General features: G+C 40.7%; 1 protein-coding gene across 1 annotated transcript; it reads left to right on the top strand.

The window, feature by feature from the left end:
- Positions 1–63: 63 nt before the first annotated feature.
- On the top strand, positions 64–26,201 carry TMEM165 (transmembrane protein 165). Its single transcript, XM_060012507.1, has 6 exons — positions 64–516; positions 11,449–11,674; positions 19,677–19,852; positions 20,407–20,589; positions 24,340–24,445; positions 25,174–26,201. Exons 1-6 carry the CDS (start codon positions 310–312, stop codon positions 25,248–25,250), a joined length of 975 nt encoding a protein of 324 aa, XP_059868490.1. The 5' UTR covers positions 64–309; the 3' UTR covers positions 25,251–26,201.
- Positions 26,202–26,264: the final 63 nt, after the last annotated feature.

Genomic DNA, 26,264 nt, shown 5'->3' with positions numbered 1-26,264 from the left:
GGACGCCGGGCCAATGGGAGGCCATCACAGTCAGGGGCGGAGCCCGGAGGAATTGGGCCGGGCTGCGCTGGGACAGTTCGCGGAGTCGTGTGGCCACCGTGGGCGAGGAGAGTGCGAGTCCCCGGCCACGGTCGCCGGCCTGACCTAAGCCTCACGTCCGCCCTGGCCACTTCCCGCATGCTGCAGGCTCCTCCCTGAAAGGTGGCGGCTAGGCGTGGGGGACGCGCCCGGGGACGGCTCAGGGTCGAGGCTTCCAGTCGCCCGCACTTCCTCTTGAGGCGCCCGTGCGCGGCTGTCTCGGCGGGCGGGATGGCGGCGGCGGCCCGGGGTAGCGGCCGCGCATCTGCGCCCCGGCTGCTTCTGCTCCTGCTGTTTCCGCTGCTGTGGGCCCCGGCCGGGGTCAGGGCCGTACCCGACGAAGACCTCAGTCACCGGAACAAGGAACCTCCGGCGCCTGCCCAGCAGCTGCAGCAGCAGCCCGCGGCCGTGCAGGGCCCCGAGCCGGCCCGGGCCGAGGTGAGCAGGACGGGCCGGGTACCAGACTCGCCGCCGCCGGAGCGCCGCCCTTGACGCAGGCTGCCAGCGGGGGGAGGGGAGCCCGGCCCCGGCTCCCTGGGGTGGAAGACCGAGGAGTGCGCTTTTCCCGGGTCGGGCCTGGCCTCGCCCGGCTCCTTATGGGGGGAGGGGAGGGGAGAGCAGAGCTGGGAGTCCAACTGTAAGCCTTTAGCTCGGGAGGATAAAGATGCTACTGAGGAATGGGCGTCTTGTTGATCAGATGTATTCTAGAGAGATGGAAATACTCATCCCAAGTAGAAAGTTTTTAACGGAGGGCAGCTGGGAGGCTTTTCGTATTCTCTGAGAATAATAACATGGGCCATTTCATTGTTGAAACAGACTATCCCAAATTGTTTACCAAATTCAGCTTTGCACGACTTGTGATTTTTGCCAAATGTATATGGATAACGAAGCGTGACTCTCACTTTTTTAAAAACGTGCTCTGGCTTGCAGGAAGTAGCCTTAGGAATGCAGAGGAACAGTCAGTCTTTGACAGTAAGGAGTGCTGCAGCGGTGTGGGATGCCAAGACTAAATTTATAAGTGTACCAGAATCCTGCATTTTGGCCTTCACTAAGTAGATATTAATTAACATCTTAATTTATGTTAATAGAATCAGTCACTAGTGTTCAAAATCTCAGCAGCGTTTTTAAATTTAGTCCCAGTATGGGTCCTGGGCTTTCTCCTCGTTTCCAATTTGAATTCCTGAATCCAGGCCCTCTGTAGTGTCTTCAAGTAGGGGACCATTTGGCACTTAACCCTCCCGTTTCCACCCCAGGCTACCTTCAGCATGTTCCCAGGTAACTAAACTTCCTAAACATTGAATTCCATTTTCCTTCTCAGAAATCTTTAGTGAGTTTCCCGGCATAATGATTTCAGTCCAGCCTCTTCATCAAGATGTTCAGGTATTTTGGTGATCCGGCTCCAGTCAACCTCTCTAGACTTTTTAGTCCTCACTCCCTTGCGCAATCATATGCTGTACTCAAATCCAAGACATGCCATGTGCTCTGTTGCTAGTCTCTCCAACAAAAGGCCTCTAAATAAAAGGGCTTTAGTGAGCTTGAAGCCTACTGATCAGAACCTTTCCCACCCTTCAAGAACCAGCAGGTATCTCCTCTCCATGAAGACTTCCCTAAAATTTCCGGGCAAAAAGTTATTTCTCTCTCCTGCCTGTCACTCGTGGGCTCAGCTGACCCGGCTCACCATTTCCACTTCTGAAATTGAACTGAAATGGTGATTCATGAAATTCATTCTTAGTGTTCATCATTTAGCTTTCTGCCACTTAACTCACTATCAGAAGTTTATTTTAAAGTGGTAAATATTTTGGGTTGTGTAACTTTCCAGGCCTTGCATTAAAGTTTTAGTCATATAGTGGTTTTTGAGATACAGATAATGGTAGGTATGCTTATCGATACCTTTTTAGACAGCTAGGAGAAATATAGTCGTGTAAAAAAAAAAGGCAGCAGTATCCAGTGACCATATTTAAGTGTCTTAAGGATGCTTGTCTTTAAAACTGGGGGTGTGAAGGGAAGGGACAGGCACAAGATAGTATGATTTTTGTCTTTACTATTTTGATATATTCTATGTGGTTCTTCTTAGATAGGAATTTACTCTCTTTGTTCTGTATTGTAGTAGAATCTAATTATTTTGTTTTAATTATATTTTCACGTAACTTTTTGTTATGGCTCAAGTGTCTTTCCCTCTATGGTATTATAGTATATTGGAAGAGATTTTCCTTTCACATATTTTCTAAGCTATGTAATGTAAGTATCATTTGCTTTTTTTTGTCCACTTGGCAGAAGTAAAATATGGCCAGAGTTCAGTTTAATAGCCACGTAAGCAAGGATTCAGCATCACTGCATATCCGAAAGTTTCAACTGTTTTGCTTTGCAACTGCATGGAGCAGATCTTTTAAAAGGGTAGGATGTTTAAATATATGCTTTCATGCCACTGTGTGAGTGTGGACTTATGAAAATGGAGAGGAAAAAATGTATTGGTAAGCTTTCAAATATAAGATGTATTATAAAAATGTAGTTGTATCTTTTTTTTTTTTTTTTTTTTTTTTGCGGTACGCGGGCCTCTCACTGTTGTGGCCTCTCCCGTTGTGGAGCACAGGCTCCGCGACCACGGCTCACGGGCCCAGCCGCTCCGCGGCGTGTGGGATCTTCCCGGACTGGGGCACGAACCTGCGTCCCCTGCATCGGCAGGCGGACTTTTAACCACTGCACCACCAGGGAAGCCCTGTAGTTGTATCTTATAGGGTGCTTTAAAGCAAGATTACTGAGATCCTTTCGTTTATGCAGTTTACTTCTAGTGACATACTCAGTTTTTTTTCTTATCCTTCCTTGGGCAGAGTATGTAGTACAAGAAGCATTAAGTCCCTTTAGTTGGGGGAAATCAGCTAGATTTAACAGAGGTAATTTATAATTTGCTGTGTATTCTGGAAGGGCCAGTGAAGGACTGCTCTGGTTGTGAAGCGCTGTTGATAAAGCCGCAGAAGCCTGTCACTCAACCCCGTACACATTCTCCTTACTGTATTTCTGCTTTACTGTTTCTTGGCATTTCTTTTGTCTATTATCTTCTAACACCAAGGCCTTCCACACAATATTTTAAACTTTCTTCCATTTTCATTAAGTTGCAGTCCTGCTCCATCCAGTCCAAACTCCCAATTCTAGCCTCCTTACAGCTAAGACTGATGCCAAGGGTATGAAGACCCTTGTCTTACTCATGATTGCTGTGTCAGAATGAAACGATCATGATGTTACTGCATTTATTTGTTGGTGTTCTGCTGTCAAAGCAATTCATTAAAATAAAAATCAGTGAAATTAAATACACTTAATACATTTCAAATGTCAAAATTTATAAATACATTATGAAACAGTAACATTCATAAAAACAAAGCTGTTTAAAGATTCATTAAAATAAAAATGTATTTAGAAAAATGTAATTGTTAAATATATTATTCTAATATGAATTAACAGTAACATTCATAAAAATATTATTTAAAAAACAACAAGCTAGGGCTTCCCTGGTGGCCCAGTGGTTAAGAATCCGCCTGTCAATGCGGGGGACACGGGTTCGAGCCCTGGTCTGGGAAGATCCCACATGCCCGGAGCAGCTAAGCCCGGGCGCCACAACTACTGAGCCTGCGCTCTAGAGCCCATGAGCCACAACTGCTGAAGCCACGCGCCTAGAGCCTGTGAGCCACATCTACTGAGCCCGTGTGCCACAACTACTGAAGCCTTTGTGCCTAGAGTCCGTGCTCCACAATGAGAAGCCCGCACACTGCAAGGAAGGGTAGCCCCTGCTCACCGCAATTAGAGGAAGCCGGCGCAGAGCAATGAAGACCCAACCCAGCCAAAAATAAATAAATAAAATAAATGTATGGGAAAAAAGGTCAAACATCCACAAATAAAAGGTGATAGTGAAAATTTATAATAAAATATAATTTTATTTCCTTTTTTTTGTGTGTGTGTGTGTACGCGGGCCTCTCACTGTTGTGGCCTCTCCCGTTGCGGAGCACAGGCTCCAGTCGCGTAGGCTCAGCGGCCATGGCACACGAGCCCAGCCGCTCCGCGGCATGTGGGATCTTCCCGGACCGGGGCACGAACCTGTGTTCCCTGCATCGGCAGGTGGACTCTCAACCACTGCGCCACCAGGGAAGCCCTATTTCTTTATATTAATGCAGTCTTTTAAAACCAAGATTATCCATGGTGTCATTGTTTAAGTTACACGTGTACTTTTGTGCACATTTTTCCAATTTCTGAAAGGTTTTTCTGACTTCATATAATAAAGTAATGGCAAGGAGACAGTTCTGAGACAGTTCTAAGCGTTTTCCTGTGACTTCTTCATCTTCAATTAATCTTACCTCTTGGGTGGTAACTTTTGTTGAGGGACTTTGTTTTTGCAGGGACATCAGTCTTTTTCTTGGTAGCAGGCTCTAGCTTTTGTTCCAAAGAAAGCATCTTCATCTTCTCTAGTTCATCACGTGTAGATGATTCTGATGCAGGTATCTGTATCAATTTCATTACAGTCACGTATGTGTTCATTTGAGCCCTGGAACTAGAATAGGAATTATTTTTTCATTGTTAATTGTTATTTTCATCTCCTGAAGAAAATGAAAGAATAAAAGGATACTCTCTAAATGAGGGAGCTTTTTAACAATTTTTCAATTTGGAACTAATTTTAACTTAAAGAGTTTTATTCAGTAAGTTTTTTGGTTTTGTTTTCTAATTATAAGTTGTTGACCCTGCTATCAGGATGTAAATAATTTGGGTTTCAGATCAAATTAAATGATCTGAGTTTCAGACCCAAATTAAAATACTGAAAGGGTGGTATTTGTACTAAGGAAAACACTGTGTTTCATTACTTTAACACTGTGTAACTGACTAGTGGAATGCCAAAATTGGAAATATAGTCACTGCTGCATGTGACTGTCCTTTACTAATCTATATATTTGCTTCTATGCCAGTACTTTCTGCCTTTCTTCTGAATTGGACAAAACGATCACCCTTTCCATATTTCTTTCTGTCCATGTGCCCATTCTCCTCTGACCTCCAGTACTTTCCCTACAGTATCTTTATTCTCTCCTTTTCTTTGGTTCCTTTCTATCTGCTTACACATGCCCACAGGTTTCTCCTGTTTGGAGGGAAAAAAAAAGGCCAATGACTTAACTCTACTTGGCTGCATTAATTTCTGTTCTTCAGTTTTGTAAATGAAATTTTTAACTAGGGAATTAGCTGCTTTTTCACATTGCTTTAGTCTTCTGTTATCTGGCATCAGCCCATGTCTTTACATTGAAATTTCATTTTTGAAGGATACCTGTAACCTACTTAATTGCTAAATCCAGGGCTCTTTTTCAGTTCCTGTTTGACGCTATTATCTATCCACTTTTTTAAGACTCCTGATGTATCTTGGTTTGTATGAACTTGAGGAAATGGTGTAACTCTATTGGTTCTCAGCTTCTCCTTTTGTGTTAAGTTGGGATAACAGCTTTAAGGTTTTGAGTATCAAAACAATGTACATGGAAATCCCTGGCCTTTAGTTAGCAGCTCAGTGAAATGGTGATTGCCCCTAACTTGAACCATCTGTGGTGTTCTCCTGCCTGTGCCTCTAAATATCAAAGACAATTTTGTTTTCTCTTTTTTTTCCCCCCTCCACACCTTCCTTAAATATAGACATTGTCTAAGGTTCATTTTTTCAATGTAATCTCTGCCTTTGCAAGACTAGCTGATAAATTCAGGTTGCCAGCAACCAAATACATACCTTGAGGCTGTGCTGGCCTAAACTCAGGTTTTCATTTCTGATGACTTCTTGGAAAGCTTTATTTGAAATGCTTTTTATCCTCAAATTGAACATGTGTGAAACCAAACCCCTTATTTTTATTCCTCTTTTCCGTATACCTTATGGGAATATGAATAGCATCTTTGATTCTTTGCCTTTAAAAAATTCTGTTAATTTTTCTTTTTCATCATGTGCAGAATGTTTTCCTTTATTTTGTCTTCAACATTGGTCTTGTGCAGCAGACCTCCTAATTCTAACTTCTAATTAATTGGTCCAGTGGCCTGTATTCTCTATATTCTCTACTTTCTGTACCGATCTGTTAGTCACAGTGCCTTAATTACATTTGTGTCTTCTACTCAGAAACTTGAAAGGGCTTCTTGCTTGCCTCTAAGCTGGTCCATAAACATACAGGCTTTTCGGTCCGAGCCCAGTTTATCTTTCTTATCTTACCCCAACCATTCATCTGGTGGTTTACTCCCTGTTATCAGAATAAAGCCTGTATTTTCTCAAATTGTCAGTCCAGGGCAGAAGGAGAATGCATGTACCTGATGCATTTTGAAGTTAGCCACTCCACGAGTGACTAGTATGAATCCTGCAGCGACTTTCTGGGAGCCTAATGTAATGAACCTCAGAATCGATTCCTCCGCATTGGTCAAAGGTTGCCCCACAGGGGTTAACTCCTGTATACTTCTGGGTAGTGTAGTGAGTAAGTATGTGCACCGCGCTTACTTTCTGGTTGGATCTGCCTAAAGCTAGTTACAGCCTGCAAGGAATTGGTCCTCCCTAGCTGGAGTAAGAGATTGGGTCAAGAGATTTTTGAAGTGGTGCACAATAGGTGTCTTTAATCATGTGCATGGTGAAAAATCCAAAAGGTACAGAAAAATGTAGAATGAGAAGTGTGTCACCTCCTCTTGTATTCTAGCTCAGGGGTCAGCAAACTGTAGTTTACCACTGACTGGGGTCAGCAAACTGTAGTTTACCACTGACTGCCTATTTTTGTAAATAAAGTTTTGTTGGAATAGAGCCAGGCCATTCGTTTAAGTGTTACCTATGGCTGATCTCAGGGTGTAGCCTCAGAGTTGGGTATACCAAAGAAACTTTACGGTCCATGAGGTTAAATATTTGGCCCTTTAAGTAAAAGTTTGCCAACACCTGTTCTAGTCATCCTGGTTCCTTCCCTGGCCACTGTTACTGTGTCCTGAGATTTCCGGTTCATTAGCAACTGTGTATATACTTTATATACCTCCCTAACCCACCACCCCATAACATACATACAGTAACTATGTACATAAGATGTACTGTTTTCAACTTAAAAACGTCTTAGTGATTTTTTTATTAGTGTATATAAAACGTTCTTATTTTTAGCCCCGTAATATTCCAGTATATGGAGCTACCATTTATTTAACCAGTTCCTTATGGATGGACATTTAGTTATTTATGTCTCTTAATTATTACATATGATAACATTACATTTATACGCATTTCTAGGACAAAACGGTTAACTCCCTGAGTGTTCCTACCTCAAACTTTGTTCCAGTCATGTACTTGCTATGACTCATTGCCCACAGTATGCCTGCAGTTTGAGGGAAGTGGGATCCTTAAGGGGCTGGAGTTGTTGAGGTACGGCTTGCTCAAGAGGCTCTACATAAGTTGGGGCTTGAGGAATGTGGATGAATAGGGGCATAATGATAGGAAGGTAGGAAGGGAAGCAGGACTGCGTGACTGAAGGCTTGTGTTACCCCAAAACTTGAAGTGTTCTTGAGCCACACTGCCCAGCACTACAGCCATGAGCCATGTGGCAGTTTTTAAGCACTTGAAAAGATGTGGCAGGTCCAAACTGAGATGTGCAAGAGATGTGTGCAGTGAGTAGATACACACCGGTGTTTAAAGATTTGGTAAGAACAAAAAAAGAGGGTTAAATACTGATATCTCATTAGTCATTTGAAAAATATTCCTAGAGTAGTATTTTGGATATATTGGGTTAAATTAAATAATATTAAAAGTAATTTTATCTGTTTTTACTTTTTAATATCTGGCTACTAGAAATTTTATTTTATTTTACTGTTTCGGGCTGCACTGCGCAGCTTGCAGGATCCCAGTTCCCCAACCAGGATCAAACCCGTGCCCCTTGGAGTGGAAGCATGGAGTCCTAACTCCACTGGACCGCTAGGGAATTCCCTAGAAATTTTATTTTATTTTTAATTTTTTTAAAATTAATTTATTTTGGGCTGTGTTGGGTCTTCGTTGCTGCGCGCAGGCTTTCTCTAGTTGCGGTGAGCGGGGGCTACTCTTCGTTGTGAGGGCTTCTCATTGTGGTGGCTTCTCTTGTTCCAGAGCACGGGCTCTAGGCACGTGGGCTTCAATAGTTGTGGCTCGCGGGCTCAGTAGTTGTGGTGCCAGGGCTTAGCTGTTCTGCAGCATGTGGGATCTTCCCGGACCAGGGATCGAACCCATGTCCCCTGCATTGGCATGCGGATTCTTAACCACTGTGCCACCAGGGAAGCCCCCCTTAGAAATTTTAAAAATTCATTATGTGGCTTGCATTATTTTCTGTTGGACAGTGCTGCTCTGGCTCATCCTTCATTAGGGAGGTTCACCAAGGTTCACTTTGGGAATTGGTATGTGATTAGATGGGACATGTTGGACAGTTACCAGAATTAAGTATTTGCATTTTATGTTCTAGGCATAAGAAGGTCATGATGAAATTAGTTTTAGGAAGATTCAACTGGTCACGTTGTGGTGTGCTATAATAACTGACTGTAACTGAGTGCTTACTGTATATTAGGCACCATCCTAGGGGCTTTATGTGTAGTAATTCATTTAATCCTCACAACAACCTTGTAAGGTATAGGTACCCCTCATCTTAGAGATGTAACTTGAGTCACAGGGAGGTAAACTTACTGGCGCAGGGTCATACAGTAACCAGTAATACCTTGGCTATGAACCCTGGAAGTCTGATTCCAGAGCCCACCTATTAAACCAGTACATTCTGTCACTCTGAAGGTGAATTAGAAAAAGGAGATGATCCTTGTACACAGTAATCACTTGGGCAATTGATCGACAACAAATGAATGAATGGTAATTGATCATTTTCTGCCCCTATTTATTAACACTTCAAGTTTTTTAAATCTTCTATCTTCATAATACCCTGGTACTTTTGTTTTAAATTCTTATCACACCATGGTTGGTGGCTGTTTAACACTGATTTTGGCTATCCAGGACGAGCTCAATATATAACAAAAACTGTAAGTTAATTTTTCTTGTGCTTTGTATATAGAAAGGTTTTAAGAATATGTAGTTTTGTTTTGCTTTGTGCTTGCAAGGCAAGTTTTATTCTCATCATTTCACAGAGGAACAGAGAGGCTAAGTAATGTGGCCACGGTTTTATAGCTGCGAATTATAAAACAATGAGAATTTGTGGTTTTGATCATTATTGTTTGTTTTTAAAAGTAAACATTTTCTGTTTGAGCTTGCAGCTAATTGGTTGTAAATAAATGTTTTAGGAATATTTATTCCTAAAAAATTTTCTTGGATTTCAGGTCCTAAATATTTTGCAATGAAACTTTTTCATTCAAAAGGTATTTCCAAGAGGAAAATGTTGCATTAGTGAAAGCTAAATGAAAATGCTTATATTTTTTATGATGCTTAATGCTCATAGGGTATTGGAAGAGACAAGAAGATCAGCATAGTTGGAATTAAAATGATAATGGAGAGAAAGCTAAAATCCCTTAAAATGGTACTTGCTTAATCAAGAGCTAGCTTCTGAGGCTGCCCTTTTGATTTAGCCCTCACACCAAGTATTTTCTAAATTGTTAAATTTCCCCAATTTTTAGCTCAGAGGTCTAGTCTGAGTAATGCTTAAAGTTTTCTGATCTTTACCGTGGAATTTGGGAGTCAAGTTTATGTCATGTGTTAAGGAATGACATGCACACTTAAAACTTTAGGATTTTATTCTTATCTCTGACTGGAGCCTTTGTGAATAAAAGTACTTTTTATACTCTGTCCAAAATCACATACATTCTTGGGTTTCTTTTTCTTTTTTACCCCTCAGGTTTCTAGAGACTCATAGGCTTTAAAAATTAATTAAAGATAGGCAATTAAGATTGGAAGAGGCCTTTAGAAGTGATTCCTTTAGTCCAGGGTCTTTCCCCCTAGGAACTAGTGATATTTTGGATTAGATAATGTTTTGTTGTGAGGAGCTGTCCTACGCATTATGTCCTGTCCGTAGCAGCAGTTCTCGCCTCCACCCACTAGATGCCATTAGTTTCCCTTCAGCTGTGACAAAAAAATGTCTCCGGACTTTGCCAAAAGTCCCCTGGGAGACAAAATCGCCCTGGTTGAGAACCTCTGATGAGCACACTTTCTGTAGGTGGTGGTTCTCTTCTCTGGAACTCTCACGTTGAGGGGAGAATTTGCTACACTCTCTAGAAGTCCATTTCAGCCTCTGGGGGCTCCTGTGGAGTAGAAATCTTTTGTGTGTGTTAAGCTACAACCTGCCATGCCACCTATAACTTTTTAGTTCTATCTCTTGGGACCATATAGACTTTCATCAGACTTTCTCAATTATTGGAACATAGGCACCCAGTCCTTCCTGGTCCCTTATGTGATTGTTTTAGAGACTGAGTTGGCAAACTTTCTTTTGTCTTGGGCCAGATTATAAATACTTTAGGTTTGGGCCACGTGTTTGCAGGCTACTTAAGGTCTCTGTTGCATAATTTTCTTTTCCTACTTCCCTCCATCCCTTTCCCTCCCTCTCTCCCTCTTTCTCTTTTTCTTTTTTTTTGCAAACCCTTAAAAAACGTAAAAATCATTCTCAGCTGGATTTACTCTTAGCTGTTGCTTGCCAGTCCCTGGCTTTAGAGTCTCTTTTGTCTGCAGTAATCTTCAGAGGGCAGTGCCTTCTTAAAATGTGGTGCCTCAGAGCCAGTACAGAACTTTGGGTAAGGGCTATGCAGCACAGAAGATGGGCTTGTCACTAACTCTTTAAAGTGCTTAAAGTGCTTGCTGCCTTTTTGGAGCTTTGTCACATTTTCAACTCAGAATGACCTTAGCCCCAGCTGAGACTCTGGCTTATCTTTTTTATTAGGCCACATTTCAGCCTAGGATATTTTTAGTGTAGGACCAACCATATATCCAGCTATATTAGATCTCATCTTAGCTAGAGGCAACTCTTCTTGTAGCCTGTTGAGAGCTTTCCGGATCCTACTTTGTTCTCGTAAGTGTTCATGAAATTTCTCTCAGCTTCCTGTTAAATGTTTGATAAGCATACCTTGGGTCTTACACACAAGTTATGAATAAAAATTTGAATGAGACATAGCTAAGAACTAAATCTCAACTCACACTTAGAAAACAAGGTAATTTTGATGTGTGGATATAACTGGTCTCTACTTTTTTTTTTTAATTGTTTTGTAGACTTGTACTTGGATTTCCATTGTAGCAGGCATCCATCAGAGGCTTCTGTCATTGCTAATGGCTTTCAAAGTGATTAGAGAGTAAATAAGTCTAATGACCATGACAGAAAAACAATCTTAATTCACATACAAAATAAAATAATTTTAAATAATGACTTTTTTCAAAAAAGTAGCTAATATGTATTTTTTTTTTAATTTCAGAAAGGATTTACACCAGCTGCTCCAGTTCATACCAATAAAGAAGATCCAGCTACCCAAACTAATTTGGGATTTATCCATGCATTTGTGGCTGCCATATCAGTTATCATTGTATCTGAACTGGGTGATAAGACATTTTTTATAGCAGCCATCATGGCAATGCGCTATAATCGTTTGACAGTGTTGGCTGGTGCTATGCTTGCCTTGGGCCTAATGACGTGCTTATCAGGTGAGTGCTTTTTCCTCCTAATGAGTTTATTGAATTAAAGAGAAAGCATGGTGGTGTTAAGTCACTGAATCATTCAACTAGTTATATTGGAATTTGGTTCATGTTTCAGAACTTAGTAAGCAGAAAATGTTTACAGTACATAAATTCCTAAAAACGATATTGCACTTCTGAAATTAATTTTTTTTTTTTATTTTCCCACGGTACATGGGCCTCTCACTGCTGTGGCCTCTCCCGTCGCGGAGCACAGGCTCTGGACGCGCAGGCTCAGCGGCCATGGCTTATGGGCCCAGCTGCTCTGCAGCATGTGCGGTCTTCCTGGACCAGGGCACGAACCTGTGTCCCCTGCATCGGCAGGCGGACTCTCAACCACTGTGCCACCAGGGAAGCCCTGAAATTAATTTTTAGCTATTCACAGTCAAGATACATGCTCCTCATTTATTCACTAGTTTTTTGACCCTTGCTTTTGCTATGGCTATCCTTGCTTTTTTTTCTTTTTTCCTTTTTAAGTCCAGAGAAATTTATATCTGATATCTTAGAAGCAGGACGCAAGCAACCACAGAGAATTGTGTATTTTCTGTTGAAGGGCATTTGGTAATCAGTAGTGAGGGGTAATGTTCACAGTATTGTGTTCTGTTAAGCTATTCTTAACCTCTTACCCCAACAGTAGGGAATGAAACATTCTTAGATTCCCGGTTTATATTACTATTTGAGTTACTATTATATAGGCTTCAATTTTTCAAAGAATTAAGACCAGGAGAAAGTAAACTTAACACTACATAATTAAACATAGTTTAGTCTCTGATTCAAAAGCTACCTTGAGCCATGTAGTTGGATGGAAAATAGCGAGTTTTCCCCTTAGAGCCAGACTTGGATTGGAGTCTCATTCTGCTGTGTATTAACTTAATGGTAAGTTACTTAACCTCTTTGAGTTTCAGTTCCCCATCTGTAAACTGGAGATAGTATCTAGCTGCCTCACAGGGTTGCGGTTTATATTAAAATGAGATCTTATATTTCAGGTGCTCAGTCATTCACTCCTCTCTTTCAGCATGCCTTAGATTTCTCCTGAAACGCAGTTCTTAAAGTACAGGACAGGTTCTATTTCTGGATGCTTGGATGCTTGTTAAAGTTTGTCTTTTTAAACCTACTATAATGAGTATTTTATTGAATAAAAAAATTGACTACTTTTCACATTTGGATATTAGCATTATTCATATTTCACACACAGAAATTTTCTCTTCAAAAGCAAATTTTGATTCTAGGAAATAGTGGAGCAGGTTGTAAATGGTGAAGTCACTTGTTTGGAATGAGTTTGAATAATATCAGAGAATTTTAGTTTTGAAACTTCCAGCTTTGAGGATAAAGTAGAAGGCTGTCCTCTCTCCACCCATTCCCTCCTCAGAACCTGGCTCCATGCGTTCCCCCCCCTCTTCTATGGGTTTAGCTCCCTTCCCTCAGCGGTGAGTGGGGCTGGTCTCTTTCGTCCTGACCCTTGGCCCACCTCCCTCTGGCTGCTGGTACTGACAGCTCCTCTCACCTGGACTATTTGAAGGAATGGGCTGTATCAGTGGTCTTCAAACCTCTTCCTTGTATATCTCTAAAATAATTTTGAAAAACTATACCCCCTCTCACTTCTCATCGTTAAGTTCAAGGAGTTTCAAAGATCTGATTTTTGGTATATTGTGTAGAATTGTTATAGTTGGTATTCTTTGTTTTCTTATGTTTGTCTTATAAGTGTTTTAACATTTGTTACACAATATTTAAATTTATATTGCATTTGCAAACTGATTAAAAAAGAAATTTCAGACATCATACATTTTAAACACAGTCTTTCGAGATAGGTTAAACACTGCTTCCCCGGTCAAATCTGTTGACCCCATTTTTTTCCCCATCAGCCTGGTCACACTGTACCCATTCCCCCTAGATGGTTGAGTTCAGTTCCGGGGGAATTTCAGCAGTCTGTAAGCGTGGAGCCAGCGCTTTCCTTTGCAAAATTTCCGTTTGCCAGTGCTCTTTCTTGTTAGCATTCCAGATTCGCTCCTAAGCTGGCTTGCCTTTGGGTCCTGAGCCCTTTTTCTATGTTCTATTTAGGAGCGTGGAGCTGCTGGGGGGTGGGGGGCAGGAAAGGCACGAGATCTGACGTCTTGAGCCTGGGGCTGAATCTAGCCTCTACTGCTTGCTCATCATGCAGACAGGAGCAGGTCACACGGCTGCCATTTGCTGAGTACCATCTGTGTGCATGATGCTTCAGGCCCGCTTCGGGACAACCCTTTGTCCTGCTACAGATGGACAAACAGAAAGCAGAGACGTATTATGCACTCATGGCTCACAGGCAGTGGAGCTGGGATTCAAAGGCTGTGTCTGTCTCTGAATCCAGGGGTTTCTGATGGTTTTCTTCAGGGTAAGAGGTTCTGCAGGGGGAGGTGGATGAGGGCTGGAGGCTGCACAGTCAGGGTGGCTATGGGCCCCCAATCCTTCCTCTGAGAACAATTTACTGTCATCTGTTTGCTAATTAAAATTTTATTGGGAAAAGGTTTGAAGCTTAAGAGTCACTGGGAAATAACTATATTTTTACTCCATTATGACTTTCTAAGTTATTTAAGCTCCTGGAGAATCTTTGTCTGCTGTAAACTCAGGATACTGATAGTAACAATCCTTACAGAATTGTAAGAAAGATTAAATGAAGTAAAACAAGCAAACCATGTTGTATAGGATGGTTAGTTCTGTAACGGTTAGTTCTCTTCCCCCTTATCATAAAGAGGCTTTGCATCTAGGTATGGTTCACCTGTGCCCAGGGCACAACTGAACCATTCATTTGGATGTTTTCACATGATTTACAAAAATGGCCAGTTAATTCAATAAGTACTTGTTTAGAACCACCTGTGTGCCTAGAAAAGTGTTGGGTCTGTGCCCAGGCATGCGTGGTGGAAGGGGCACGGGCAGCCAGTAGTGCGGAGGCTGTGAGAGGCGTCTCCTCCTGCCCCGTCCCACCCTGAAGAGAGCTCGATGTCTGAACAGCCTCCATCAGGCATTCTTGTCTTTGGCTGTTTTCGGAATTTCTCACTAAAATTCAAAGCCGTCAAGAGAGGCAACTTCTCAGTTTTTGTGAGTTTGTTCCTTAGGAGGAGTGACTATAGAGAAACCCAGGGCAGATTTGGAAGAAGGCCTGAGAGGAAGGAGAGCGATGAGCGGGGAGGTAGGAGCAGCTGTAAGTCAACATTGATTTCCTTCCCGACTCAGCCAGGGTGGGCCTGCACCAGCTGTCCCAGGGCTCGGGCCTACTTGGCCTGTTCTTGTAAAATACACCTAATGGAATCTAAATACCATTAGCAATTTGATACTTACCATCACTGCCACCATCATTCCTTTAAAAAAACATGAGTAAACTCTGCTTTAACATTTGGAAATTTACATTGTTCTTTTTCCTCCGTTAATTCTTACTTTCATTTACTTTCCTCATACAATTTTACTCTAACGATGATAAGTTTTTTGCTTGAAAATCTTTTATGGATCACACTGTCATTTATCTGCAGCAAAAATACGCATTTAAATTGAACTTTAGAAGATGGTGAAAATTTCCTTTTTAAGTCTCTAAATGTTAACGTTTATCGATTGAGTTATAGTTACTAGCATACAGTTTGATTACTAGCATACAGTTGATCAAAGCAAAATATATCACAAATTTAAGTAAACATTTTTTAAAAGTTGGAAATGCATCTCTTAATGAGATGATAGAACTGTTCTTTTAAAATTAGTTTATATGTCCACGGATGATAATTATTGCTAGAATGAAGCTAGGTTTAGAATCAATTCTGGTCTTTCTAAAAAAAAAAAAATAGATATAAGAGCTGAGAAATTTTATTCACATAAATAGACAGGAAGGAATTTTGTTATAGCCACTTCACTCAGTTCATTGAACTCCTGGGTTATATATACGCTTAATATCACATACTGGTCTATCATCAGGAGATTTTAAATGATTTACCAACTGACAACTTAATAAGGTCTTCTGTCAATTTTGTTAGAAGCAGAGAGTTGGAAACCATCGAGTATACCAAAAAGTGTTTTTCTGAAATTCATCAAATGACTGTTCTTATACATGTTTAGTCTTTTACTTAGAAGTATTGGGTTGGCCAAAAAGTTCATTCGGATTTTTCTGTAACATCTTGGGGAAAAGCCCAAACAAACTTTCTGGCCAACCCAATGCCCTGTTTAATTGGATATATTTAGAAATGGTTGAGAACATTGAAATATTTTTAATTTCAGCGTACTTTCACCAATAAATGATTTCATCTTAAAAATTGTATCAGATCACATGTTTAAAATCTATTTTCCTGGAGCCTTGGAGCCACAGCTTTGGCTCATTCAGTTTATGGGAGCTGTCTGCCACACTGCCTCATTGCCATGGCAGTTGCTCCACGGTGAACCATCTAAGTCAGGCTTATTTTCTGTCAGAAGACATTTACTTGGTTTTTGAATTTAATAAACATGATATATGTCCCCATGGCAACTAGCTGTTTAGAATTCTAATTCTAAAATGGTTGGCTGGCCAGATTGGGCCTGGAACCCAGCTCAGTGTGAGCTGCCTGGGGAAATAAGCCACTGGGATTTAGTATCTTTTCTGATGCTCTCTTTGCCTTAGGGAAAAGCATCTCCCTGGTTGGAGGATGAAGGAAGCACAATTTCTAAGTAAAAAGTATTCCTACTGAGGTCCAAATACCCTGTTTCTCGTCCATGACCATTATTTCCGGTGCCTAAAATGCCATTATTTCTAATGCCGTGGCCTTATAGGAGACTTGCATAAGACAGGGAAGACCCAAAGCCCCGTCTCTGGTTTATGATGCCTTGACTGGGGATACCAGTATTTCAGACCCTCTCTTTGGTGCCCTAGGATATCTTTCCATACTGTGGGAAACGCACCATAGGTGCTGGGTGAAAGGCATCTTTGTAGAGTGAGCAGAGGGCAGCTGTGAAGAAGGGACGTGAGAAAGGAGAACCCGCACAACTCCTCAGCTACAAGCATGTTTTCAGGCAGATGAGTTTTAGGGAAAAGTACCCATGGAAGTTGAACTTCTGCAAATAGATTCTTTCACAAACTGTTCATCCGTGTCCCCCGGAAAGTCTGTGTTTTAAAGGCTTCAGTAATCAGCTTTCGTTATTACAGAGTTCAATTTTCATTTTAATGAGCCCCTCAGGCCACATTCATGGGCATTCTCATCCTTTTATTCTCTTGGCTTCTAAGATGCCCCCTGCTTTGAGTTATAGTCTTATCCCTCTGAGAAAAAAAACCAAACTGTACCATAAATATTGATATTCCCCACAGTTTTATCCTTGGGCCATTTTTTCCCCTCACACTAATGTTCTTGTGCCAAGTGTTTTCAGTTTAATTACTTGTAAATCAGTGATTTCTGACTTGATGCAAATCACTTGCTTAAAGAGAAATAACCTCTCCTTGTTCACAGAACCAAAGTACTCGAGTGTCTGAGGAAAGACTTCCAAGAAATGAGGAAATTGAGGGACAGCAACCAGGGGAAGAAGAACAAGGTTATAGTGCCAGATCGTTTTTTCTCTCTATGGAGATGTCAAGGCAGAAAACATGGGATTGTGTCAGTAAATAGTTCTTTTAGATTATCTGAAGGTAAAAGGAAAGCCAAATTTAGGAGATTTTAAAAGGTTTGCTACGTCGCTTTTTAAAATTTTAAAAACCTTTTATGGAAAATATTTTAAATTTACAAAGTTGCAAAAATAAAATAGTATAAGAACACCTATATACCTTTTATCCAGATTCACCTGTTGTTAACATTTTACCACATTTGCTTTAGCATTTGTGTCCTATCCCTTTATATCTGAATAAAATTATGTGTATACACACATAATTTATATATCTCTAGTATATATGTACATATACACACAGTTTATGTATCTATAGAGAAATAAAGTACATAGACACGTATCTTTATAGACGTTGATACATTACTCTATCATCCATATTTTAATTTTGTCAGTTGATCTAAAATATTCTCTCTAGCACTTTTTTCCTTCCTGTAGAGAATCTAGTCTAGGTCAGGTGGTACATTAAGTTCTTTTCAGTCTTTTAATCTGAAATATTTCTGTAGTTTTTTCTTATGTATTCTATAATATTTTTCTAAGATACATCCCCCTCCCCTTTAACGGGCTGTTCCTCATTTTGTGTTTGTGTGATGTTTCCTCATGACTAGATTGAGGTTATGCATTCTTGACTAGAACGCTGTATAGGTGATGCATGTCCCTCTTAAAAGAGTATCACATCTGGTAGCACATGATGCCCATTTGTCCCTCACTGACGCTGTTAATTTTGATCGCCCTGTAAGGATTTCTCTTTGTATACTCTTTTTCTTCTTCCCTTGCAATTAATATGTAATCTTTAGGGAGACACTTTAAGACAATACAAATACCCTGTTCCCCATAGTTTAGCGTCAGTTGATGGCTCTTACATGATCTGAACTTCACCTCGACGCTTGCAAAATGATGGCTAATTCCAGTACCCCATCCACGTTTACCAGTGGGCCCTGGCATGTTACTCTAAGATAAAGAGCTCACCCCACCTCCCATTGGTTTGTATGTTTATTATCAATATAAATTCATGAACTCCTTTTTTTCAGTGGTTTATAATTAATTACTTAACTATATTGTTCCTTAAATTGTCCCAGATGTGACGGCTAGGAGCCCCTCCAGCCTGACTCCTGTGTCCTTGTGACATGCTATTATGTGTTTTTGTTCTTCCTTACTTTCTAGTATAACAGGATAGTGCAGGCTCGTCTTGTACCTGCTCTGCCCAGTCCTAGAATTAGCCATTTCTCTGAGGAGCCTTTTAGTGGGGAATGTATTAGAAATCAAGATCTGGGTGCAAAGTTGGCTCATTGTCATTGAGATGTCTTGGCTTCTTGGCCTTCTCAGTGGACGGAACTAGAAAATATATGTCTGTATTATGTGTGTGTGTGCGGGTACATATACACACGTACCTATGTAACTTGGATACAGATATGCACATAAGCATAGGTTTACATTTCTAAACATGATTTTAAAGTCTTTTTCATTTTGTAATATAATGAAGCAAGGAATGCTTTATCTATGCAGTTATATTTTTGATGTTCAGGCAGTTTTGTAAGTGTTGTGCCCACTTTATAAAAAGAGCTGGTGAAGCAAAGAGTAATTGCATTTGTTATATATATGCAAATACCCTCTGGCCCTTCCATAGTTTTTAATTACTAACTTCATATTACCAATGTGAATGTGTTTCACAGGTAGGATTTAGGTTCTTGATATATCGATAGTTCCAAGTATAGTTTTTTTGTATAATTTATACAATTGTCCCTCTGTACTTGATGATAGGAAAGCATAGTACTGAATAAGTTTGTTATGTTACATATATGTGAGTTTGTATGGATATATATGTATGTGTATATGTATAGATATGGAATTATTAGTTTTCTTTCATAAGATATACTTATTTTTAAATAGTTGCAGAGTTTGAATAATGCCACATGAGTATCTTGTCGTGATTCTTCACTACAGAAGTTTGTAATTTAAAGATTTGTGATGAAGAAATATCACATAGGGCAGTGGCATAGCTTCCAGGTTATTAGATCATGGGATCCATAGAGGGCATCAAAGTTAACCTCCCAACTAAAGTTCTGTGCCCTGCACGACCTGTGGCGAGCCAGCCCCTGGCGGGTGTCTGAAGAGGAGATGATCATCTCATGAGAGATACGTGTGCAAGCCCTGCCACCTCAACCTGCACCACTGATTGCTTGCTACGCTGTGATGAGTCATTGGCTAGAGCTAAGGGTTCGATAGTGGTGGAGGAAAAGAAGTGGAGTTTAGGGTTATTACGTAATAGCTGAGCTTCTAATGTGAACCATTTTCCCTTTAAAACAGTGGTAAATGATGACTTCTGAAGTTAACTGTTTCTTTGGTTGGTGTATAATGTGCGAATTAACCAATACACTGTTGCACTTCCTTGCAGTTCTGTTTGGCTATGCCACCACGGTCATCCCCAGGGTGTATACATACTATGTTTCAACTGCGTTATTTGCCATTTTTGGCATTAGAATGCTTCGGGAAGGCTTAAAGATGAGTCCAGATGAAGGTCAAGAGGAGCTAGAAGAAGTTCAAGCAGAATTAAAGAAAAAAGATGAAGAAGTAAGTCAGAGCACTGTTAAACATCTGGACCAAAAAGGCACTCAACTATTAAGAGTAAACACTATCCAGAGGTTTTCCAATAGTCATCCATATCTGTGATGTGTGTGGGCTACACAGAAATAGCTTATTTTGTTTAGTTTCCGTTCTTACATCTGGCTGTGATAGGATTGGGTTAGTGTGATTGTGGTAGAGAAAGGACTCAGGGATGAATACTGAACACCTGTAATCAAGTTCCTTAATTAGACTGACTATAAGCTCCTGAAAAACAGGAACTGCAGTTTATAATTTTACCTGTTTCCTTCCACAGCATCTAGGATAATGAGTGATCAGTTAATATTGTTTATTTCATTGGGAAGAAATGGAAAAATTGAGAATATAGCATTTGTTGCTATGTGAGACCAGTGGTTCAAAAGAGAAGTTTGGGGTCACATAACTTTGGTTTCTCAGAGCATATTCCCATGGAATTTAAACACTGTTTAAAAGAAAGATTAAGTAATTTTGTGCTCTATTGACTTGGTTCCTAGAATTAATGTCTTTTTTTTTTTGAAATTTAGTTTCAACGAACCAAACTCTTAAATGGACCAGGAGATGTTGAAACGGGTACAAGCACAACAATACCTCAGAAAAAGTGGCTGCATTTTATTTCACCCATCTTTGTTCAGGCTCTTACATTAACATTCTTAGCAGAATGGGGTGATCGCTCTCAACTAACTACAATTGTTTTGGCAGCTAGAGAGGTGAGTGGTACGTGGAGACTGCTTCTGTATTAAAACTAAGCATAACTAATGTTACTTTGCTCCAGAGGTCATGGGACAGAGTCAGGGTGGGTCAAGGGATGACTTCATATGCTAGACTGTTTTAGATCTAATTACGCCACCGCTCTTTAAAACTGACCTTCTCCCAGTTTCTACAGCCGGTCAGATTACTCTCTTTTGACTCCTCTTCCCTTCAATTTTGCCAAAATGATGGTGTGGCAGTTGTTTTGGCTTAGTTTTTTCTTTTCTCAGAAACTTCCTTTGTATACTTTATGTTGAGAACATAAATGGTATATTATTATTGAAGGCCAATTTGGCAATAAATACCTAATGCCTTGAAAGTAGATATCTTTGGCTTCTTCTGTTCCTTGTGCTAAAAAACTAATTTGAGTGTTGCAGAGGTTACTTAGAAAAGTTGTTAAGTCTTAGCCCCAGGTTACTCAGTCCTAGGATGTTAAGCCAGAAGAGACTTCAGATTATCTCGTTCTAGCCTTTGCTCTACAGATAAGATCCTGAGGCCCAGAGAGGCTGGGTGACTTGTCCGGGGACAGAAGCTAGTTGGTAGCAGGGACGAGGACTAGAGCCGAGGCTGTCTGCCTTCTAGGCTTTTCTGCTGTATCTTCTTCATAGTTGTCAGATGCCACTCTGTAAAAGATAACTGTTTGTTGAGAAAGTGTTTAACCCTCATTTCTTTTGAGGGGAGTAAAGTTTTACATGAGGTGTCTGTTATTGTTCACACTGATTGAGGTCTCCTGAAGAGACGGTTGTGGGATGGAAGGCTGCTGCTGCTTTTCAGCTCTTCTTGATCTTAACTAATGCTGTTTCTTATATTTTTATATCTATGAGATTACATTGTTTTTAATCAGTTGGTAAGATGTTTAGATAGCAAGCTTGATTTGAATTTATTTTTAACTCCTAGGAAATATCTACCATAAAAAGAACAAGTTCCTCAACATAGGCTGCAGTTCAAAATATAAAACAAGAGTTGAAAGCCAGGGCTAAGATAGTTGAGGATGGGCTGTTTTGTCTGAGAAGCCTCAAAAATGCGGAAAAAAAGGAACTCGATTTTTCATTTGAGTTCCGTATTAAACATAAGCTTTCTTTTAAAATGTCATTTTAATGGCTTTGACCTATATTTTTCTTGGTCTCCAGCCTTTTTTATTGGCACTCAGATTGTCAGAATTGGGACTTGAAAGCAAGTGATCATTCTGTGGCGGTTGGTTCTGCCATGTGAGCTGTCGTGACGGCAGAATCATTGCATTTTTCTTAATACTGTCGTCTAAGCGGCACGAGCGACTTGGGACAGGCTCGAGACTCCCTGAGCCCCCAGGGTCTGCTCCCTGCCAGCAGTGCGGCACCTGTGGCCTGGGGTTGAGTCTCTGGCCATGCGAGCACATCACTGCAGCGTCTACATCCAGGGTGGCTCTGAGCTGAAACAAAGTGATGCACATAGGGTCCCCACTGTGGGGAGCACTCAGTGTCAGCCACCTTCCACGCTGCAGCACCACGGGCACATGCAATGGGCTCTTCATGAGCACAGATGCAGTTGTCTTTGTTACTTTAATCTTCCTAATTTTTTTTGGTAACTTTTTTGTATAACCCATGCAGTAGTCTAGTCCAGTCCATTTTAGTCTGAACTTCATTTCTGCTCCCAGTAGAACTCAGTGTTCTCAGTTTGGATGTCACAGAATCCTAGTATCCTTTGAGATGTTAATGGGTACTAAGCAAAAAAAAAAAAAAAAAAATTGAGGAAAAAGTTTGCAGGGTCAAATAGATTTGGCAAATAATATATCCTGGTTTTTTTGTTTTGAAGATGGAGTATACAAAATACCAAAGACTCTGAAAAATGCTGTATTAAAGGAACCATTTAATTTTATTTAAATCCAGTGATTTTTCAAGTGTCACTTTCAGATAGAATGAAACCATCTTCTGGGATATTAGTTTTAGAGGTTATAACAGAATTTAGGAAATGTGGTCCCACTCTTCCATTCCTCACAGACAGTTTCCAGCTCTCTCCATTTCCCCAGTCCACACACACACTGCCCACCCCAGCAAACAGGCCTCCTGCCACTTCACAGAAGAAAGCAGAGGTCATTGTTTCTTCACTGCCACCCATCACAGTGGGTCCTTTCCCACCTGTATTCTGGATTCCAGCCCCCGGTGCTCCCACTTACAGCTTAAATCTTGGCCTTTCTTCCAGCCCAATTTTGCGAGCATATGCACAAGTTTTTCTCATCTAAAAAAGTTTTACCCCTTCCTCAATTCTGCTTCTCTTCCAAATATAAGCCTTTTCCTCCCCCACTTCCCTCAGTTTCAGAGGGCTTGGCTGTGATGGGAACAGGAGTTGGCTCTACTCCCTTACTTACTAAACCCACTGGGCTCTAGTTTCTGACTCACCGGTTGATTTGGTGCTTTAAGTTCACTGCAGCCAGCAGTGGGGCTTGCCGTGGTCATCTTGGGAGGCTAATTGCTTGGCCACCTGTTCAGTCTCCCTTGGGCTCCTCTTCCCCAGTCAGCTCTTCAGTGTTGCTTTCCTCATGATCGTATCGTCAGCGCTTTCCTACATTCTCTCCTGGGGTTATGATGTTCAGTCCCATCACTTCTTCTCCATTGAGCTCAACTGATTCTTGAACTTCTCTACTTTTAACTCCTTTGTTGGCAGCCACAAACCCTTTCTCCCTTGCTTCCTCTACCTTTTAAATCACATTGGTATTGCCATAATTCATCTAGAGAATTATGGGTGAGGAACTCAAGTGTCAGGCCTGATTTTTTTCATTTCCTATCATTCACTTACCACTAAGGTATATCAGTAGTGCCTCAGTTTCTCTCGAATCCGTCTGCTTTTCTCTGCCTAGTCTCCCATGCCAATCCAGGCCAGCACTGTCTCTTCCCAGGGCTATTGCTGTAGCCTCTCGATTGATCACTTTGCCTTCAGTCTTCTTCCCCTCCAGTGCACTCTCTAGACTCGACTATTAAAGCATAACCTGTCACTCCCCAGATAAAAACCAGTGTCTTAAAAAGTCTAAACTCTAAGCTTGTACAGGTCCTTCATGACCCAGCCCCCTCCTTGATGGGACTCCTCCTCTCGTGACTCACTGGTTCTCTCTAGAAACACTCAAGTGCTCCGCAGCTGCCTCTTGCTGCTGGCCTGCTGCCAGGTCAGGTGCTTCCGCTTGTGCTTCAGGGCTGTCTTTTCTGGAAAACTTTCACTGGTCTTCCCAATCTGAGTGCCTCCAGTTTGCTTTGGTGGCAGGTGTTTACTGAATGAATACTGTGTCCTGACACTGAGGTAAAGCACTGGGACACAGTGGAGACTGAGAGGCAGGGTCTCTGTTCTTAGGAAGTACAGTGAGGCTACGCTCTTATGTAGTTTCTAGACAGTATCAAATACTGCCTGAGGGAAGAGGTGTCTAGGGTACGTCTCCTTGGCACTTGTCACTTAAGAGCTAAATAGTGCCTGTGAAGTAAGTTCAACAACTGCTGAAAGGTTGAATTAGGTTACTTTGATCTACATTGATTTGAGTTTATTCTTCTTTTATCTCTAGTCATAGGTATAAATGGAACATATTCTTTCAAGCAGCCATGACACTTTTCATAAATTAAACAGCTAATTCATAGAATTGTTTTATGCTTTTTTTGTTGTTGTTACTGACCTCTGTTTTCATTGCTTGATAGTTATCTTTCTCAGGTAGCAGTTTCAACCTTGGTTTTAAATTAATGGTATGTTTCCAGGACCCCTATGGTGTAGCAGTGGGTGGAACAGTGGGACACTGCCTCTGCACTGGACTGGCAGTAATTGGAGGAAGAATGATAGCACAAAAAATCTCTGTCAGAACTGGTAAGTCTTTTTTTCTTTTTTTAATTAGAAAGAAAATTCCATTTATTTTAACTTTTAGAATCACTGAGGTTAGAAAAGAGAACGTGTTTCTTCTGAAGCAGACTTGGTCTTTGCTACGATAATCTCTTAGAGGTCCAACGTACTGGCTCTGCTGTGGCAAACATGGACTGTTTTTCACTTGGAGGTGTTAGTAAAATACAGAACCATCTCAAAGCATTACTGGATTCATAGTAGCTTTCTGTCAACATATTTAAGTCAGTGAAACAACCCTGTGGAAATACGAGAACTTTTTAGCTTTGAAAATGTGTCTTCGGGATTGGCAATCATAGATGGAGACCATATTTACTGATTCAGCTGAAAATTTCCTACGTAGCTGATAGATCTTAAAGATGGAATAAAAATAGTCTCTTTGGTGGTCAGAAGTTGTTGAAAATTCTCTTATATAATTGGCTTTTAAGATGAGTTACAGTTCTATTGTTACTTGTCAGCACTGTTTCAATTTAGTAATTCTGTTAGTAAAAGAGTGCTGGAAGATAAACTGATTCTTAACTGTTCACAGTCGGGCATGTTAAGTATTTTGCTGTGGAAATGAGGTTGAAGTGTTTCTAATTTGTTCAAGTATTCCTACTTTGTTTTTAATGTTAGTTTACTAGATTAGAAGAATAATAGGCAACATCAGGGCTTATTTAGAGGAATTTTGCCTTAAATTTTTTTCTGTTCTCTTACAGTGACAATCATAGGAGGCATCGTATTTTTGGCATTTGCGTTTTCTGCACTATTTATAAGTCCTGATTCTGGTTTTTAACATGATACTGTTCATTTATATTTAGTCTAAGATAGGTGAACTATGTACATAGTGTATATTATAACTAAAAGTGATGGAAAATACTGTATTTTGTAGCATTGATTTGTGAGTTTGACCCATTTAATGAAGTATTATGTCCAAGAGAAATAATCACTGATTCTATTTGCGAAATGGATTTTTAAAAAAAAAAAAAACAACTGATATCTAAGTGTGGATTTTTTCTTTTCTCCAGCTTAATTATGTGAATATGGTCTCCTTTTCTTGGCCGGGGCGAGGTGAGGGTAGTATATAGAGAACCATTGTTCGGCAGGGGGCCTGCCACTTGACTCTCTTTCAGCACTGACCCCTTTGCAAGGACTATGAGTTTTGTCCTGAATAACTGAGGTGTTTTACGACGTTTGTTTACCTTAAAATTTTTCCTGGGGGAAAGAATGAATTAATTTCTATCATCTAGCTGTCTTTTCAAAATTAGGTTTTTGGGGCTCCCCTGGTGGCACAGTGATTGAGAGTCCGCCTGCCGATGCAGGGGACACGGGTTCGTGCCCCGGTCCGGGAGGATCCCACATGCCGCGGAGCGGCTGGGCCCGTGAGCCATGGCCGCTGAGCCTGCGCTCCGCAACGGGAGAGGCCACAACAGTGAGAGGCCTGTGTATCGCAAAAAAAAAAAAAAATTAGGGTTTTTGTTTGTATGTTTTTTTTAAGAGCAAGGGAAATGTATTACTGTTAATAACATGACAAGAATTGTCTGCCAGGTCCATTCTTTTTTTCAATTGGGTAGGAAACCCAATATAATAACAGTCAGTCAATATTTGACCATGTGGAATTACCAAATTAAAAGAGAATACCGTGAGTGTATTCATATTTTTTCTATATTGAATAAACAATGTAACAAAGATACAACATAAATAAAAAAGTGTTATGACCAGTGCTTGTTTTTCCTTGTGTGTTATGCAAGTTCATAACTCTAATTTATCAAATCATTAACATTTATAGACCAGTTTCTAAAGCTGATAT

Source organism: Delphinus delphis, chromosome 5 (assembly GCF_949987515.2).
Source record: "Delphinus delphis chromosome 5, mDelDel1.2, whole genome shotgun sequence".
In the NCBI taxonomy this organism is placed as follows: Eukaryota; Metazoa; Chordata; class Mammalia; order Artiodactyla; family Delphinidae; genus Delphinus; species Delphinus delphis.
This window is presented reverse-complemented; position numbering and strand designations above follow the sequence as displayed.